Source organism: Tasmannia lanceolata, unplaced genomic scaffold (assembly GCF_043159265.1).
Source record: "Tasmannia lanceolata isolate RefF3 unplaced genomic scaffold, GAP_Taslan_0.1 ptg000012l, whole genome shotgun sequence".
NCBI classification, from domain to species: Eukaryota; Viridiplantae; Streptophyta; class Magnoliopsida; order Canellales; family Winteraceae; genus Tasmannia; species Tasmannia lanceolata.
Genome location: NW_027518689.1, coordinates 858991 through 878882, shown reverse-complemented (window position 1 = coordinate 878882; position 19892 = coordinate 858991). Strand labels below are relative to the sequence as shown.

The 19892-nt window shown below is 36.0% G+C and overlaps 1 protein-coding gene across 1 annotated transcript in view; it reads left to right on the top strand.

Moving 5' to 3' along the window:
* LOC143887991 (phosphoglucan phosphatase DSP4, amyloplastic-like) overlaps nucleotides 1-19892 on the top strand; it is a 29520-nt gene that overhangs the window by 4054 nt on the left and 5574 nt on the right. The window contains exons 3-4 of the mRNA XM_077392255.1: nucleotides 15635-15691; nucleotides 18386-18481. Coding sequence (XP_077248370.1) covers nucleotides 15635-15691; nucleotides 18386-18481 — 153 coding nt within the window. The remainder of the gene's footprint in view (nucleotides 1-15634; nucleotides 15692-18385; nucleotides 18482-19892) is intronic.

Here is a 19892-nt window from a genome sequence, read left to right as displayed (position 1 = left end):
CTCACTTGGAGCATTGTTGCTCCATATAGGTTGTTTAGCATTGTATTGTGCTTGTTTGTATATTTTGAGTTTAATACAAGTAAGCCTATAGCCTAGACTTTAAGGTAATATCCTATTAGGCTTCATATTTACCTTGGATCATCTATTTTATTTCATTTGGTATCATTTTGGTATCAATATGTGGTAATTGTCATTCCAAGGCTAAGTTTCCATTCTAGTGGTCTACCTTGTGTATTCCCTAGAATCTCTTTCATAGGATCTTTCTTAGAGTTGTTTATCTTATTTCCTATGATTAAAAATCTTTATCATGTGTTTCAAAAGTTATTTAGTATATCTAATCATGATAAGTTTCTTTGTTGGCCATATATTCACTTTCATACCTTTGGCCAATTGTATCATGTCATGTCTTGCAATATAGGTTACACCTAAGACCAATGACAAAGACAAAGGGGAGAGCTTACCAGTGTTATATTTAGAATCATATGGACCATAATGACTTGTGTGCATTGTCTATTTTAATATTCTCCACATATTTGTGCTTTAACTTGGATATCTTTAATAAAAATAAAAAATGGGTTTCATGATCAACTTTTTGAGTTTTGTGCTAAAACCTTAATATCATTGTTGATCATCATTCATAAATGTATATTACACTTACTCATCCTAATTTCTATGAAGTTGAGTAGTTATCATGTGTGCTTTTACCTTTTCACTCATGTACCCATGATATACCTCACTGTCATGTCATGAAATGTGCTAAAAGTTAACCATATGCTTGACAATTCAAAAGGGGGGGTTCTTAACTTTCATTAGATCTATTCTTGCTTATCATTATTAGTCTATAACTACACATGACCTCATGATAAGATTCTAATAAGAATTCAAATAATTAGGGGCTTACCATGCTAAACTTGAAATTTTGATTATTTCCTTCAAGATAAGTATATTATAAGCCTTATAATGCCATATTATTCATGTTTGATTGGGTCTTGGGTGTATATGAATATTTTTCATGTTTTATGTATTATCACACCCCAAAATTGTACTAAAATGTCAAGTCTCTTTGAATTTTTTCAACATAGACTAAATGTATATTTGATATCTTGTTTCTATGTTGTTGTGCTCTTGTCATGTATGCTATGCATTGTTTATCTTGTATTCATGATAAGAACCTAGGGGGAGCATCTAGTTTGATTGAAAATCTTTGATGCTATATGTATTGTGCTTAAATGCTTAATCCTTCCATTTTTGCCGATGCCAAAAGGGGGAGAATTTGTGTAATTGGATAGATCCATAATCATATGCATTCTTGTACAATAATTTGTTAAATATAACTTATTCATATGTTAAGGGGGAGTAGTTGCACTCATCTTGCTTATCTAATCCTCATAAGAGGATCCTTCCACCTCTCTAATCAATTTGGTTTGTCATCATAAAAAAGGGGGAGATTGTTTGCCCAAGGGTTCCCCATGGGTTTACTCAATCACCTTGTTTTGATGATTAACAAATTCAAATTAATTAGTCATTTATGGACTAATTGTTTGCCTTGAGTGTTGTAGCTTTTATACCTTAAAATGGCGTCAGAAGTGGAAATTGTCATAAAAGTAGCGGCAATTGCAATATTATTTTCTATGATTTTATGAGGGTTGTTTTTATCCCATAAACCTACTATATTTTAACATGAGAAAAACTTCTAAAGAAGAAAAAATAAAGACTGCCAATTAATGACCTAAATACTCCTGGTTAAGGATTATATATTTAAACAAATATATAATCCCGCCCATTTGCCAGGTCTACATGTGCCCATACATTGAAAATTGTTTTGACGGTCGGGCATCATAAAAAAACTCTTTCCCGACTCCCTATCGGTGAAAAGAACAACCACAATTGCTCACTTTTTAGCAGATTTTGTCTTATTCGTTTCCGGCTCCCAAAAAACTGGTTTTTTGGGTGAAATTTCGAAAAAAACGAAATTTCGGCTGAAATAAAATACGGTTTCAATTAAAGGTGATTTTGGTCGAAATTTAAAACCATGGTTAGGGAAGAGTCCACACGACACAAATGGACCATAAATAATAGTTAGGGACATGGTTTCAAATTTTGACTGAAATTCGAAATTTCGGATTTCGGTCAACACCGAAACCGAAATTTCCGAAATATACCTCGGAAATTTCGGCTAAATTTCAAAAAAAAAATTATTAATTTTTAATCCTTTACCAAATTCCATCCAAAATTACCGAAATTTCGGCCCAAAAAACAGACATTTCATGTGACTTTATTGAATTTCGGCTGAAATTTTGGTTTCAGCTAGCTCTGAAATTTATGCCGAAACCGAAATTTCAAACCATGGTCAGGGAAGAGTCACAATAACACAATTTGGCCAATAATAATTAGGAAATGTTATCAGCAGTGGTGTATTTTGATGAGGGCACTCTTCACTTTATTAAAAGTATGGTATGGCCCAACCCAGAGGATGATCCAAACCGTCCATTAGATGGGCCACAACCTAAATAGGTTGTGCCCCAAATATCATTTCCATAGGTTGATCCTAACCCTCCGATCTGAATGTTAGAGGGTTGATCCTAACCCTCTTTAGATTGGAGGGTTAGGATCAACCTATGGAAATGATTTTTGGGGCACAACCTATTTAGGTTGTGGCCCATCTAATGGATGGTTTGGATCATCCTATGGTGCGGGCCATCCCATACTTTTAAAATAGTGAGAGTGCCCTCATCAAAATACAGTAGTGCTGATAACATTTTCCTAATAATTTTAGGGAAGAGTCCAAAAAACTACAACCCAAGAACCACGGTGTGACAGACCCGCATCCCATAGGATCCCGCTTGGCTTGTGACCCACATTACCTCCCTAAAGTGAGATGTGATGATGCAAGGAAGCCTCAGGTACTGAATTGAATAAGATGATGTCATCCTGAATTTTATAATCTCCTCAAAGTCCCGAATGTCACTCAGACTTTAACATGAGCCAACCCAAACTCCCAATGTGAGTATGTCTCTAACATGAGACCGAGCGGCCTGGTTGCGAGATTACATTCTTAAAAAAAGTTGTGCAAAGTACATATAGGTAAACGCTAATACTGCTCAATGCATATGCTCTATGTACTTCATGTAGGTACATAGAAAACATTTTTTAGTCTCTTTGGTGAAATTCGTGTCGTGATGGCTCCAGTAGCTATGAACTTTGGTATAGCATTTGCAGCAGTACCAATAGCACTTGTTTTCTCGCTGGATAGATAGAAAACATGGTGCAACAGGAATGTGGGTAGGGCAATGACAAAAAGTTAGACAAAGGTAGTGCAACTTCGCTAGAGATAAAGTGCGGGAGACGAAGTACAATATATATTATTAATACTCTCTAATACCTTATATAAAATACGCTTTTTGCTAATAATGGTTGAGGATTGTTGGAATAGTGGTTAAAACTGTATGTTTAGGGTATGAATAGCGGTTGCATCACTGTCAATAGTCGTTAATATGCGTAAGTAGTTGTTCAAACTTAGAGTAACACTGGTTCAGGGTTGTCCAATTGTTGTTCATTGGATTGAATTCCATCTAGTTCATATTGTGTCATTGGATTGGATTTCAGCTACTTTAATAGTGGTTGAAGACTGTTGGAATAGTGGTTAAAACTGTGTAATTAGTGGTTGAAAGAGTATGAATAGTGGTTGTAACACTGTGAATAATGGTTAATGTGTGTCAGGAGTTGTTCAAACTCTTCTCGTTCTGGTTCAAGGTTGTCCAAATGTTGTTCAATGGATTGGATTCCATCTAGTTCATATTGACTAATTGGATTGGATATCATCTACTTTACTAGTGGTTGAGGATTGTTGGAATAGCGGTTAAAACTGTGCAATTAGTAGTTGAAAGGGTATCAATAGTGGTTGCAACACTGTGAATAGCGGTTAGTGTGTATAAGGAGTTGTCCAAATATTGTTTATTGGATTGAATTCCATCTAGTTCATTTTGAGTTATTGGATTAGATTTCATCTAATTTACTGGTGGTTGAGGATTGTTGGAATAGCGGTTAAAACTGTGTAATTAGTAGTTGAAAGGGTATCAATAGTTGTTGCAACACTGTGAATAGTAGTTGGTGTATAAGGAGTTGTCCAAATATTGTTCATTGGATTGGATTCCATCTAGTTCATATTGAGTTATTGGATTGGATTTCATCTACTTTACTAGTGGTTGAGGATTGTTGAAATAACAGTTAAAACTGTGTAATTAGTGGTTGAAACAGTATCAATAGTGATTGCAACACTGTGAATAGTGGTTAGTGTCTATAAGGAGTTGTTCAAACTCTCCCCACATTGGTTCATGGTTGTCCAAATGATGTTAAATGGATTGGATTCCATCTGGTTCATATTGAGTCATTGGATTGGATTTCATGTACTTTACTAGTGGTTAGGATTGTTGGAATAGTGGGTCAAATTGTGTAATTATTGGTTGAAAGAGTATCAATAGTGGTTGAGGATTGTTGGAATAGTGGTTAAAGTTGTGTCATTACTGGTTGAAAGGGTATCAATAGTGGTTGCAACACTGTGAATAGTAGTTAATGTGTGTCAGGAGTTGTTCAAACCCTTCCCACACTGGTTCAAGGTTGTCCAAATGTTCTTCATTGGATTGGTTTCCAACTATTCATATTTTGTCATTGGATTGGATTTCATCTGCTTAATAATGGTTCATAGTGTTTGAATAGTGTTTCGTAGTTTTAAAGTGATGGTTTAAAGTGGCTTTTCATCCCGCAAGGACTGTGCAAATGGTAGGGGCAAAGGCTTCCTTTATCTACTTGAAGGATGCTGTGTCATTCGAATATGTTGGGGGGACGAAGATGTGTTTAATTGTGAATCGCGAAATAAATTTCTTAGAATTTCAGTCTCTAATGCACACAAAAAAATGAGACCAAAGCGACTAAGGTTTCGTTATCTTTAAAATGTCGATATGTTGTAGATCCATATCAGATTCAATACGACCTTTTGGTTTCCAGTTTGTTTTTTAAAAATCGCTAAAGTTGACTCTACTTTAAACCTACTGTTTAACTTAGAGTCGACTCTCAACCTACTGTTTACGTTAAAGTCAACTCCGGAGTCAACTTTGGCTCTACTGTTTCAAAAAAATAAATCAAAGTCGACACCAGAGTCAACTTTGACTCTACTGTTTCTAAAAAAATAAATTACACTTTAAATTGTGTCCGAATTACATTATACAAAGTGATTCGTTTACAAGGTCGTTTACAATCAGTTACAAAATTTCAAGCCCATTTCCAACAATAAGTACAGAGTACAGTTTTCAACTACTATTTCAACCACCAAAACAGATTTCAACCACTAATTTAACAAATTTCAACCACTAAAACAAATTTCAATCACTATTTCAATCAATTTCAACAAGTAAAACATAATTCAACCACTATGTCAACACATCTCAACCGCTACAACATTTTTCAAACACTAATTCCTCACTACAAAGAAGACACAAACAACAACTAAAACATATTTCAACCAAATTCAACTAAAATTCAACCAAAATTTTAAGCCCATTTCAACCAGTAAGTAAAGAGTACAGATTTCAACTACTATTTCAACCACTAAAACAGATTTCAACCACTATTTCAACACATTTCAACCACTAGAATAGCTTTCAACCATAAATAGGGTTCTTCTCCGTCGAAGGGGATTGATCGGTGTGGCGAAATGGGGTTTTCTTCTCCGTCGATTGGGATATAATTTTCGTAGGTTGATCCTAGCTCTCCGATCTAAATAGAAACTACATATTATGCAACATCTATAGATTGGAGGGTTGCGATCATCCTGTGGAAATGATTTTTGGCGCACAACCTATTTACATTGCAGCCCATTAAATGAATGGTTTGGATCATCCTATGGAGTTGGTCGTAGAGTAACATTACGGCCCAATTGTAGGCCCCACCCATATTTTTCAAAATAAAGTGTATGGTCCACACTATAGGATGATCCAACCTCTATAGATTGGAGGGTTGTGATCATCCTATAGAAATGATATTTTAGGGCGCAACATATTTACATTGTGGCCCATCAAATGGATGGTTTGGATCATCCTATGGTGAGGGTCGTACATTAACATTAAGGCCCAATTGTAGACCCTACCAGTGGAAATGATATTTTGGGGTCAACTCGCCGCAACCCTCCATTCTTTAGAGGTTGCATAATATGTAGTTTCTATTTAGATTGAAGGGCTAGGATCAGCCTATGGAAATGATATTTTGGGATGCAAACTTTGTGGCCCATCAAATGGACGGTTTGGATCATCCTATGGTTGTTTATTGTAAAAAGTATGGGTAGGGTTCAAATGATGGGCCCACCAAAGGTTGCTGTTAGGAGAGAGAGAGAGAGAGAGAGAGAGAGAGTTGGGAAACGTGTATACTTCCCCCCCTAAAAAACTGCTTTTTAATAGGTGAAAAGATGTGTGTTAGAGGGAATGTGCAGGAGGGGTAGTTTCTATTTAGATTGAAGGGCTAGGATCAGCCTATGGGAATGATATTTTGGGATGCAAACTTTGTGGCCCATCAAATGAACGGTTTCGATCATCCTATGGTTGTTCATTGTAAAAAGTATGGGTAGGGTTCAAATGATGGGCCAACCAAAGGTTGTTGTTAGGAGAGAAAGAGAGGGAGAGTGAGAGAGTTGGGAAACGTGTATACTTTCCCCCTAAAAAATGCTTTTTAATAGGTGAAAAGATGTGTGCAAGAGGGAATGTGCAGGAGGGGTAATTCAGTCCTTAACAAAAATGTGAACAGTGAAAGCACTTCTTTTTGGTCGTTTTAAACTTCTCACTGCTTTTTCAATAATAGTCCAAAAAACAGCTTTTTTTTTGTCATTTTCCTTTTTTTTTTTGCTTGGGACAACCCCCTCTAATGTAATTTTATGAATTTTCTTTTACACTATAGGGGCTGTCCCAAGTAAAAAGAGGGGGTGGATATATCATTTCACTTGAACTTTATGTTTTGTACTGGAAAATGATATATTCAGCCCCTTTTTAAAAACCCACGATTCCCAAACCCGGCCCTACCCATGATAATTCCCGGGTAGAGTCGGGTCGGGTTTTTTCACGTTGACGCATTGTTTTTCATTATCTAACGTCAACTTATTGAGATTAAATGCAGAGAGAAACAAACTCAGTGGCAAGGGATAACATAAAGGTATATATAGGTGTATGAGTGCTTAGATGCTTGCATTTAACTTTTTCTATACAAAACATTGGTTCTGTGCTTATTAAGCAAGGACTCACTAGCAACAAAATGCAAACATGCATCAATCGTAAAGCAAACTAAAGAGGGTAACCATAAACTTCATATAACCACATAAACAATTCATTTAAACATGCAACAACAATAGCCTTGATGTTAAATTCAATGATACATACTAACGCGTATAGTACTCAATTTATCTATTTCGAGTCAGGTTGGGTTTTGGGTTTTTCAACATGAAACCCGACCCTACCCGATATTGAGTTTGGTTTTTCAACCTGAAACCCTACCGTACCCAAGACCCATGATTTAAGAACCCGAACCAAGGTATTTTCGGGTCGGGTAGATGCGGGACGGGTAAAACCCGACCCAAGTTGCACCCCTACCAAACACTATGTTTAAAAACTATTTTTTTTTTTATCAAAAATGTCCACTTGTTTTATAAAATAATAAGATCCCTTATTTCGGCACAAGCGACCACCATGAATTTGATAGGTGTCCAAAAAAAGTCCAACCAAGTTAAACTCATTTTCCTGCACCTAAAAACTATTTTTTTATTAAAAAATGTCCACTTGTTTTATAAAATAATAATAAGATCCCTTATTTTGGCACAAGCGACAGCCATGAAGTTGATAGGTGTCCAAAAGTCTCAACTCATTTTCCATATATTCTTTTCAAAAATGCTATAATTTGCTTTGTTTATAAGTAAAATTTCAAAGATTTTTTAGGGATTTGCTCGACAATTTTGCGGAGAGACATTTCCCGAATCACTATCGGTGGAAAGAGCAACCACAGTGGCTCACTTTTTAGAAGATTTTGTCTTAATCATTTGTTAGGCATGAGATGGCGTGTCTACCGGTGTAAAAATAATGGGCCCCATCCCATCAAAACATGAAGGAAAATTATGGATCCCACTGTTCAAATGGGTGAGATGGCGGGCTCACTCGTGTGTAAAAATGTAAAATGTAGGGAACCATGTTGATGCAATGGGTTTGGGTAGATATGGTGGGCACTATCATGTCAAAACATGAGGCATAAATTGGTGCCCTACACCTATGTTGGTGCAATGGTGTAAAATGATGGGTCTCACCTTCGGCATGGAGAATGAGTAAGGTGAAGGTATTTCAAAAAATCTCGTTTGGCTAACTGGCCCACTAAGGCCCTTTCTGAAATTTTTTTCTAACTTTTTATGCTAAAAGCTAGGATTCCATGGAGCGACTAATAGGCCCTTATGAGGACAGCTCAAAAAGAAAGGGGACTTAAATCGACTTTGGATCGCACTCCTCAGATTGCTAGACAGCCATGTCATTACCACTGGCTACGTGCTTCTCGAGAAGGAAGGCAGGAAGGGATAGATGAAGGGTAATTCCTAAAATTAATTAACAAATTAAAACTAAAAGCAAATCTAATTTATGAAAATGAACACCAAGATGCAAATAAAGATAAAGAGAAGAGTGCATCCGTAGGGAATACTCCCACCCTAAAAATTGGGCTGGGGATACGCTATATCATGGCTCTTGCGTAGGGTCGGGTTTTAGTTTAGAAACCAGGCTCAATCTTGGGTAGGGTCGGGTTTAAAGAAAAAAAACCCGAAACCCGACCCAACTTATGTAGGTGTACTATGACGTTTTTAATTATATATCTCTTGAATAACAAAGCAAATTATTTTTCAATATATTGATATAATTGTTTTCATTGAGGTGATCATGTCTGTGATGTGGAAATATAATTTCCTTCTTAAACTTATACACATGATTACATAAATTTAGAGATTTTTGATGTGAAGATTTGTTTTGTTTTTTTCTACAACACGTCAACATGAAAAAACCCAACCCGGCCTGAGATATTTCTCTGGTAGGGTAGGTTTCTTCAAAACCCAACCCACCAGACCCGCCCGACCCGAGTTGCACCCCTAGCTGCGAGCATCCATACACCGTTTACAAAGAAGTAAAAGCAAGATGAAAAGCAATGCCTTCTCACATGGCAAATACAACAAGAAAGCTCACTACAATTTTTTCTCTTTTGAAAGGTATACTATTTGACGTCTGAGATCCAATCCCTCAAATATTATCCAGATTCCAAAGCAGCTCAAGATGTGAAATCACTCAATAAATATGTTCCAAGGATCTTTTAGAGTGAGTGAAAAGTGATTAAGCGGTGGAATACCTTTATATAGAGAAAATGACCCAAAACTAATCATTTGTAGGCTCTAACGGCTGGTGCGGGCAACCCTCGGTCGACTAGGACACTAGTAGTTACGGCTTCACAAAAAAATCCCGGAGTTCTCTAGCAATCGACCACGGTCAACTTATTGGTTTTTAAAGTTTTGTGTAGTTATCTTTGACAATTCATAACTCGCTCATTTCTTATCAGATTTTGATGATCTTTTGCTCTATGGAAATAAGGGTGTTCGTTCGGTTATAACCGAACCGAATAGATCGAAATTTGAAACCGAACCGATTAAAAATTCTGTTATTCGGTTATAACCGAATAGTGGGAGAAAAAGAGGGAAAAACCAAAATCTCAGTATGGATCGGAGGGCTAGGATCATCCTATCGAAATGATTTTTTGAGCACAACCTAATTAAGTTGTGATCAATCAAATGGACGGTTTTGATCATCCTACGGAGTGCCCATATAACACTTTTTTTTTGAAAAACTAATGGTTTTTATCATAATTTTGGTTATTCGGTTTCCAATTGTTTTTTTTTGAGATAACTGAAACCGAAACCGAATAACCGAATTTCCAAAAAAAAATTGCCGAAACCAAAACGAAAAGGACAAAAACCGAACCGAACCGACGAAACCAATTCGGTTCGGTTATTCGGTTATAACCGAATAATGAACACCCCTATACGGAAAGCTAAGAGAGCTTACTTTCTGTCAAAAATAATTTCAAAAATATTTGAAAATTATCTATTCATTATCTATAAGATAATGGACTTTGGTCAACTAAGCAAGTGCCAATATTTTTTTTTTTTTTTTTTTTAAATGGCAAATATTATAAAAGAATCATAAGGGACACCCCAAAGGGAGTACCCGAAGATATGGAACAAAAAATATAAAAAAACTAATTATACAATGGATAGGACATCAAGTAGGTAATTAGTCAGACCAATTCATCGAGTTGCATACCACCCCTCTTCTTGCCAGCTCATCTGCCTTCTCGTTAGCAGACCTTCTAACATGAATCAACTCAATATCTGATTCCGGCAATATGTGTTCTTTTTCACATTTAACCTATCTTTGGCACTAGGGCTTTGGGTCCACATGATTTTCTTTATATATTTAACTTATTTAGGATTATTTTAAATGCCTCTTGACGCCTCTTGTGGATTCTACTTAATGGATTGGACTTTTTACAATCTAACAACACGAAGACTTGGTTTTTGTTCTTCCATTTGAACTTTAACTTAAAATCTTAACATCTTCATTAATTCTCTTGTATTCTTTTGGCTTCCTTGATCTTCAAGCTTGCATCAGTGGTTTGGATCCATCTTTGCTTCATTGCTCCTTGACTTTTGTAGTTCGGAGTTTGCTAAAACACTTTCACTTAAACAAATACACAATTAGAAGATTGCCAAGGGTTGAACGATTGGGCTTACACACTGATTGTCATTCATGGGTGATCAACCGGGATGCGGTCTGTACTGGCATGACAATCAGCTGGACTGAGTCAATAATTCGGGCAGATGTCCATCGCAGAATACCAGAGCCACCCTAATATTTGACAAATTCAACATGATATCCATGCCGAGATTCCAATCGACACTCGTACTTGTACTGATGCGCGTAAGATGTAATGCTATTCCTGAACTCTGCAACAAATCCAAAATGTAAAATTCTCTTTCATTAACAATGTTAGATTTGAAAATAGTTTATGTCATATATAATTACATGGTAGAACTCATAATGCTTGAGAAATTTGACAAAGAACCCTACCGCTCCAATGGGTTATGGATTTGCAACTCTAAAAGTCTTTCTTCACAGCTATTCTCTTAAGCGCATATCTTTCACTCTTCTTCCAAAAATGGAAATCTATACGTTGGAAAAATTCTATAAAAGTAAAAAGTGCTGGTTTTCATTTAAGCCCATTCTTAGAGGAAGGACACTACAAATACAAGTATATTGAAGATGGCGAATGGACATGCAATAAATACAAGTTGACAACGCGTCCCAACTAGACCTGGCAAACTCGACCCGTGCCCGCGGGTCGACCCGACCCACCCGCAAATTTGCAGGCACGGGTCTGAGTTTTAGTGACCCGTCAAAACTAACCCGCGGGTGACCCAACCCGCAAAAACACGGAGATTGGATAACCGTCTATTCCCTGAGTTTTTTAAACCACCTTAAGGGGGTTGGATAACCGTCTTGAGCATACTATGAATATGGGTTTTTGTTTTGGGGCAACAGAACATTCATGAGAAAATAGGTTTTTGGTCTATTGGCTACATTCAACTCATGAAGAAGAGGTTTGGGGGCTGCATTTAAGTTGGAAAATGTGAGAGAAGGGGTTTTGGGGGTTGAATGACAGTCATGAATCTTAAGAAAGAAAGGTTATGGGGGCTACATAACAACTGTGAGAATCGAAACGGAGATTTGATGCAATTCTTGAAAGAGAGGGAATAGAGGTGGAGAGGAAAGGAGAAAAAATAACAGGCAGTGAAGAAGAAAAGGAATTAGAAAATGTTGGCATAATGAATCTCCTAGGTACTTGTTATTGTCTTAAAATGCAAAATGAGGCTTCAGACATTTTTCTATGGTTAATTTGAGGAGATATATTTATCTGAACTTCGAAATTATAGAATAGTAACATCCTTTTTTTCCCTAAGATATGCTGGGCAGACATTTGCCTTTGTTTGTGGCTTTGGTAGTATTATGTTCTTTAGATTTTGTTTGAAGCCTTATGTCGCGACTGCTCATAGAAGTTTTAAATGACAAAGCAGGCCTTTGAAGTGACAAGCGACTCTTCACCACCAGGATAAGAAAAAGAGAAAATGACCAAAAAAAAGGGCTTTGATATGACAATCACCTGTCAAGGGGGGAGACTTGGAAATGACCAATCCAAAGTGATGGTGACTGGTTTGGGTAGGTTTAGGACAAAACTACCCTTAAAGTCATTCAAGTATACTGTTTTTACATCTCTCTCTCTCTCTCTCTCTCTCTCTCTCTCTCTCTCTCTCTCTCTCGCGACGGCCCTCTCTCGTCGTTCCTCTCTCGCCGGCTCTCACTCGCTCTCGCTGGTCATCTCTCTCTCTCTGTCGTCGGCACCCTCTCTCTCCCCCTCTTTGGTGTGATTCTCTCCGACCCTCTCTCTCGCGGCCCTCTCTCTCTCGTCGGCATCTTCTCTCCCGCTCTCTCCGGCCCTCTGTCTCTCCAGCAGCCTCTGATTCTGAGAGGACCTCCTTTTCACAGGTTGGTACTCAGTTTAGAAACAAAAAATTAGGGGTTTTGAGAAAATCAGTTTAGGAACAAAAAATTAGGGGTTTTGAAAAGATCAGTTTAGACTCAAACAAATAAGTTAGGGTTGGTACTCTCTCTCTCTCTCTCTCTCTCTCTCTCTCTCTTTCTCTCAGTTGGAAAAATCAGAGAGAGAGAGTAATCAAACCCCTAATTATTTTTAGAAATCTAAGGTTCAAAGCCCTAAAGTTTGGTTTAAACCCCTAATTTGTTTAGAAAACCTATGGTTTAAACCCCTAATTTTTTTAGAAAACATATGGTTTAAACCCCTAAAGATTGGTTTAAACCCCTAATTTTTCCATAATTTGTCAGAAATTATAGTTTTAAACCCTTAAAGCTTGGTTTAAACCAATAATTTGTTAGAAATAATTGGTTTAAAGTTGAGAAAATCAGTTTGGCAAAACCCTATATTTTTCCAAATCAGTTGAGAAAACCCTATATTTCGAAAAATCAGCAACTAAACCCCTAATTTTTTAATAAATCTAGGGTTTAAACCAATAATTTCTCACAAATTATTGGTTTAAACCTCTAAGTTTGGGTTAAGCCATTGGTTTAAACCCCACTCTCACACTGTCACTCTCTCCCTCTCAGTTTTAAGTTAGGGTTTTGAGAAAATCCGTTTAGAATTTTCCCTATATTTTCCCAAATCAGTTGACTGAACCCTATAGTTGGAAACATCAGCAACTGAACCCCTAATTTTTGTATAAATCTATGGTTTAAACCAATAATTTCTCAAAAACTATTTGTTTAAACCTCTAAAGTTTGGTTTAAACCAATAATTTGATAGAAATCATTGATTTAAACTCCGTTTTGTCAGAAATTATTGGTTTAAATCCCTAAATCTTGAACAATTAATGGTTTAAACCAATAATTTGTGAGAAAGCATTGGTTTAAACCCTTAATAATTCGAAATCAGTTACTTTAAACCCTTAATTGGTCTAAAATGTATGGTTTAAACCTATAAATTCTCACAGATTAGTGGTTTAAATCCCTAAATGTTGAAAATCAATGGTTTAAACCAATTATTTGTGAGAAATCATTGGTTTAAACCCCTACTATTTCCAAAATTAGCCCCTAAGTTTTGAAAAATAATGGTTTAAACTAATATTTTGGTAGAAATCAGTGTCTATAACCCCTAATTTTTGAGAAATATATGCTTTAAACCTATAGTTTCTCAAAAATTATTGGTTTAAACCTCTATGTTTTGAAAAACCTATAGTTTCCATATGGTTGGCATCACAGTTAAGAAGAATGTTGGGTTTTGAAAAGTCATTGGTTTGAATTCCTTCTATTTCGGAAAACAGCTTCTATCCCTTGTATTTCGAAAAACAGCTGTTAAGTTATGAAAAATGATGGTTTAAACCAATATTATTTGTAAATCAATGGTTAAAACCTCTATTTTTTCGAAAATTAGTTGAGAAAACCGTTAATATTTTGACAATATATGGTTTAAACCAATAATTTCTCCCACCTTATTGGTTTAAACCCCTAAATCTTGAATAATAAATGGTTTAAATCAATAATTTTTGACAAATCATTTGTTTAAACCCCTTCTATTTCGGAAATCAGCCCCTAAGTTTTGAAAAATAATGGTTTAAACCAATATTTGATATAAAGCATTGGTTTAAACCCCTAATTCTTGAAAAATCAATAGTTTAAACCAATAATTTCTGAGCAATCATTGGTTTAAACCCCTAAATCTTGAATAAAAAATGGTTTAAATCAATAATTTTTGACAAATCATTTGTTTAAACCCCTTCTATTTCGAAAATCAGCTCCTAAGTTTTGAAAAAAAATTGTTTAAACCAATATTTGATATAAAGCATTGGTTTAAACCAAAAAAAACAACGTCCAAACTCTACTGCGGAATTCCGACGAACTTCTCGGAATTCCGCACCCGGAATTCCGAGAAAAGCTTCGGAATTCCGCAGTAGCCATATACAGAACCCCAACAGATGAATATGTTACTGCGGAATTCCGCCGAATTCTCGGAATTCCGCAATAACCCAATTACGCAAAAAAAATTGTGTCGGAATTCCGATTTTTTTTTCGGAATTCCGAGAGTCGGCCCAGGCGCGCATAATGTCTGGACCGACTCGTTGAACTTATTTTAATTTCTTTCTCCCTTTTTCTCCTCCATCTCAGAAACCTCATTTGTTTTTGTTTTTTTCTTCCCTAAATCCACCATCCATCCTCCCTCCATCCTCGATCCTCTTCTTCCTTAGCAAACCCTACATTTCTCTCCTAAACCCTACCCACATCATTTTTCTTGAAACCCTTTCCCCTTTCTCTCATTTTTTCATCTTTTAGGTGTCCCTTCCCCTTCCTCTTCTTTTCCCCTTTCTCAATTAAGTCACAGTGAGAGGGGTACCGACCTCTTTTGTGCCGGTGGCGGGGAGAGAGAGGACCGGCGAGAGAGGTAGAGAGAGTGCCGGAGAAGACCGCCGGAGAGAGAGAGAGAGAGAGAGAGAGAGAGAGAGAGAGAGAGAGAGGTGGGTGGGTGTATACTGTTAAGTGCTTTGGGTTTCTCAAATTAAAAAAATCTAACAGCTGAAAGTAATCATCATAGCCTGTAATTTGATTTGATAGGGGGAGAGAGAGTGGGAAAGAGAGAGAGGGAGAGGGAGAGGGAAAGAGAAAAACGTAGAGTGAGGGGCATTCTCGTCCTAAAGACTTTATATTAGTCATTTCCAACTCTCTCTCCTTGACAGGTCATTGTCATATCAAAGCCCTTTTTCTTGGTCATTTTCTCTAAGAAAAAATTAATGAACCTCATCCATATTAATTTGTTTTAAACTTTTATTTTGTTTTCATTTTCTCTTTTAGTAGCAAATTTTTGGTAATAAATTGTTATCTTTAATCAGTTGTGTTCTTGAATATTTGATTCACAACAGGTTTATGGGTATTTCATTAATTTTTCTCTATGCTTGCAGAGTAAACGTTCATGCTTTCCAAAACTGGAAGCCATAAAGAGTGCTACTGCTGACATTGTGAATTACAATCATGGTTTTAAATTTCGTCCGAAATCCGAAATTTCAGATTTCAGTTGGGACTAAAACCGTAGTTTTGCGAAATCCAAAACAACTTATTGTTATAGAGAGACATCCAGTTTTATACTGTTTTAGTGTGCTACTGGTCATCAAGTTCATTTAATAATGACCACTTTTAAACGTGAGATTTTATATGGTGTAAGCCCTTATAGTCCCATATTTTTTCAAAAAGTCTTGTACGGACCACATCATAGGATGATCCAAACCGTCCATGTGATGGAACACAACGTAAATAGGTTGTTCCCCAAAAATCATTTCCATAGGATGATCCTAGCCCTCCGATCTATAGAGGTTTCCATAATATGCAGTTCCTCAATAGATCGGAGGGTTGGGATCATCCTATATAAATGATTTTTTGGGCACAACCTATTTGCGTACATGGACGGTTTGGATCATCCTATGATTTGGTCCGTATAAGACTTTGAAAAAATACAGGTCTATAAGGGGTTACACCATATAAATTCTCTTTAAACGTTTAGTCTATTTAATGACTACATGTCGAACATGGATATGGGATGTTGGGTCTTCTTTTTTTTTTAATAGACTTGTTTCTCTCCTTAGGCTTCAACTACTGACTTGAAATGGAGCTTTCTTTGCTGGATTTTGATGCTTTTCCTTTTAGTAAATTTCTGTTGCTCCTCTACTAGTTGATTACTCTTGTTTAGTTCTTATATATCTGCCCTAGATATGTGCTTGTGGTTTCATGACTATTTCATGCTCTGGAGGTCGTTGTTACAGATTACATCAGATATGTAATTTTTTGGACTATCTGGAAATCATCATAGACTGTGGTTAGACTGGTTTGAGATTTGGCTCAAAAAAAAATTGGCTGCAAGAAGAGATCAGGCCAGAGGTAGAAATTTCTAGATTTGCCCATTTTGTGGAAAGGGTCCGTATGGATTTGATATCCTACATTTTGAAGTGAGGAAGGAACCAGAAGATTTTATTGATTAGTTGAACATTGTAAAACAAGTGTTCGATTATAAGCATGGATTTTAATTTCGGTTTAGGTTTCGGGCCGAAATTTCGGAAAGATATTATATTTTAGAAAAAAAATCAAAATTTCTAAATTAAAACCGAAATTTCCGAAATTTCGGTTGAAATTTGGGATAATCTGAAATTTCGGATTTCTGTCCCAACTAAAATACGAATTTTTGGTATTTTGGCCTAAATTTAAAAAATGATTATAAGTAGGTGCTGGATCATAAGAAAACTAAAAATTGTTGTCATCAATCCAAGGAAGAATGCCTCGTCATGGTGGGAGCAACTCGCGGGCTTGAATCATTTGATGATCGGCTCTTTGGTGGGGTTGAACATTGCTAAGTTTCACTGCTGAACATAAGATGCTATAGGAAATGAAACATGCTAATGCCTATGCTTGGTCCAAGCATGACTTACCTAGAAAAGAAAATTGTGGGAGCTAATTGGGAATTTAAAATTGTGCATTTGGTATTCATTTCTATGTTCCTAGATCTTGGTAGATGTTACAGGAATTCTTCTAAATAGCAATGTACTCGTGATAGATCTCAACGCTCCATGTATTTTGGCTTGATTCTTGTAAATTTACTTTTTTATATTTTTCTATATCACAACAGACTTAAAATTCTATTTGGCATGGGTTTTTAATTCTACCTCCCAATGGAAAGCTTTTATATGGAAGATGAAGCATTACACATAATGAACTACTAAAGTTCCATTATATATTTTTGCTCAAAAAATTCTGTTTTATGTAATCCTATATTTGCAAATATAATTTTAAAGATTAATTTGAAGAACTTGGTAATCCACAAATCCTTTTTTGGGCCTTTTCCAAGTGCGACACTCCATTCCCATGTCGGAATGCAACGCTTGCGATTTTATTTATGTAACGTAGATTGTTGGGCATTTTACTTGGGAATGAGAGAGTTAAATATTTTTGATATATTGTGGTATATGTCCCATATGAAAAAGAGGGGACTCAAGTCAAATTACTTTCGCTTAATTTTTTGCGGAATAATATCTATTTAAATGTATTTCTGTCTATAATTTGAGGGGAAGTTCAATAACAGGTCTTTACAAGATTAAATTAAAAAGTTGGAATTGTAAGTCTCGATTTTTGATTGACCAACTATAAGTTCAAGAACAGGTCTTTATAAGATTAAATCAAAAGTTGGCAGTGTAAGTTTTGCTTTTGGATTGACCAACTATTAACGAGCGGTTTTCTAAAGTATATTGACAATTAAGAATTTATCATGTCCAGTTATGCACAATTCATCATTCATCTTTAATTGCAAAGGAAGGCTAGCTATGGATGTATTAGATTTTTATTTGTAGATTCTTTGGTTTTGGCTGTTTTTTTGGGATTAATAAAGTTTATTTATGTTTGGCTCCATGGTTTTGGTGTGTCTACTAAAATAAATTGTGGAAATTTCTGTAGTTGATCATCTTCCTTTTCAATCCAAATCCCTGAATTTCAACTCTAAATCCAAACTAGCAAGTCATGGATATGGATTCTCATAGTGCTTGAGGTTATGCATGATCAGTTATTTTTATAATTCACTTAGCATGAATTTTTCCTTGTCTAAGATCCCCTTTTATTCTGGCTTTCATGTCATTCACTTGTCTCACTTGAATGAATTAACTTCTAATTTACAGCTAACAGGCCTAGCCAAGAACCATGTCACTTTGACGTGGAAAGGTCAGAGCTGCTCTTCGGTGGAAATCTCTGGGCTTGATATTGGATGGGGCCAGGTAATGAAGTTTTTAAAAAACAACACCAATTGGTTCAATGATAAGGTCAGTGGATAAAATAAAGGTAGGCATCTAATGGCTTCTAAACTTTATCAAGTCCATGTCCTTGATAACTCCAAGGTATAGTGAAGCCACGTAATAATTACCATCTTCTAAAATTAAGAATGTATATATTCATCAAAAATAAATTAAGAATGTATCTATTCTTAATTACTTATGGCCTCAGACTGTTTGGGCTTGAATTCTTGACAGAAATCCTCATCACTAGCAAAATCTCAGGATTACATGAAAGAAAATAATCCTTCTGTACTCCTGGCAGCATTTTAAGTCAAATGTTTGACTCTCCAACAATCTTTGTTTTACTTTCATCCGGGATTTTCTTCATTAAATGTCTTGTTTTCTTCAGCCCTAGGTTTTGGTTCTGGAACCCAGTCTAAAAATTGAACCACCAAAGAACTAAGGTTAGCTTTAAGAGGGCTTTAACACAGTCTTGGATAAGGGTCTTCCCAATCTTTAGAAATCATCAATCTATAAAACCTAAAACTTAGTGGGCTTTCTTAGCTATTAGACCAAGTGAAATGTGTACCCAAGGAAGGTCAAGAAATTTGTACCTAAGGGTAAGATAGGAGAAATTGCGCAGTATGTTGATTTTATTCTGCCCAATCTTTTCTTGGGAAAAACCAAGGGTGTTGAAATCTCCACCCAAACACCATTGGATGGACAAACGCTCCTCCGTTGGCCTCATCCATATCAGCTAAAAATCTCTAACGAATATTGGGGTACATACATCCCTGATAATACCAACTGGATATCACTCTCAACTGTTAAAAAAATTTACAGAAACATGGTACTCTCAACCATTGTTCCTTCTACCAAGTTTGACAAACAATATTGCTTTCAATAGACTTCAACTTGGATTCTAGGATAATACAAAGGTCCAATTTTCTCTGGCAACCTATTTATCACAGAGCTTTTTTCTTCTTCCTAACCCCTAATTCTCTTATATGCCAAGCAACAACCTTCACTAGGAACATATTTTTTTGCCTCCACTCTTTTATATAATTTTTCTTCCCATCATAATTTTCATCAATTTTTCTTCTCATTATAATTTTCATTAGAACCAAGTGTTTTAACTTTTATTCTCTCTTACCATTACTTCTACCTGAAACATTTTATCTTTAACAAAAAAAAAAACTCTCTACCATGTCCCTCAGATCCAACTAGTTCAACAAATCAATTCTTTGGTCTTCCATGGCTACGAAGTTAACTCAATGAAAACTCATTTTCAACCAAAATTAAGTATCAAGATTCCACATCACAACCTTAATTTCCAACCCCTTCCTTTTTGAAGTTGATGAACTGCCTCTTGAACCATTGGGACATGGGTCTTATCTCGATTTTTATGCTTCCA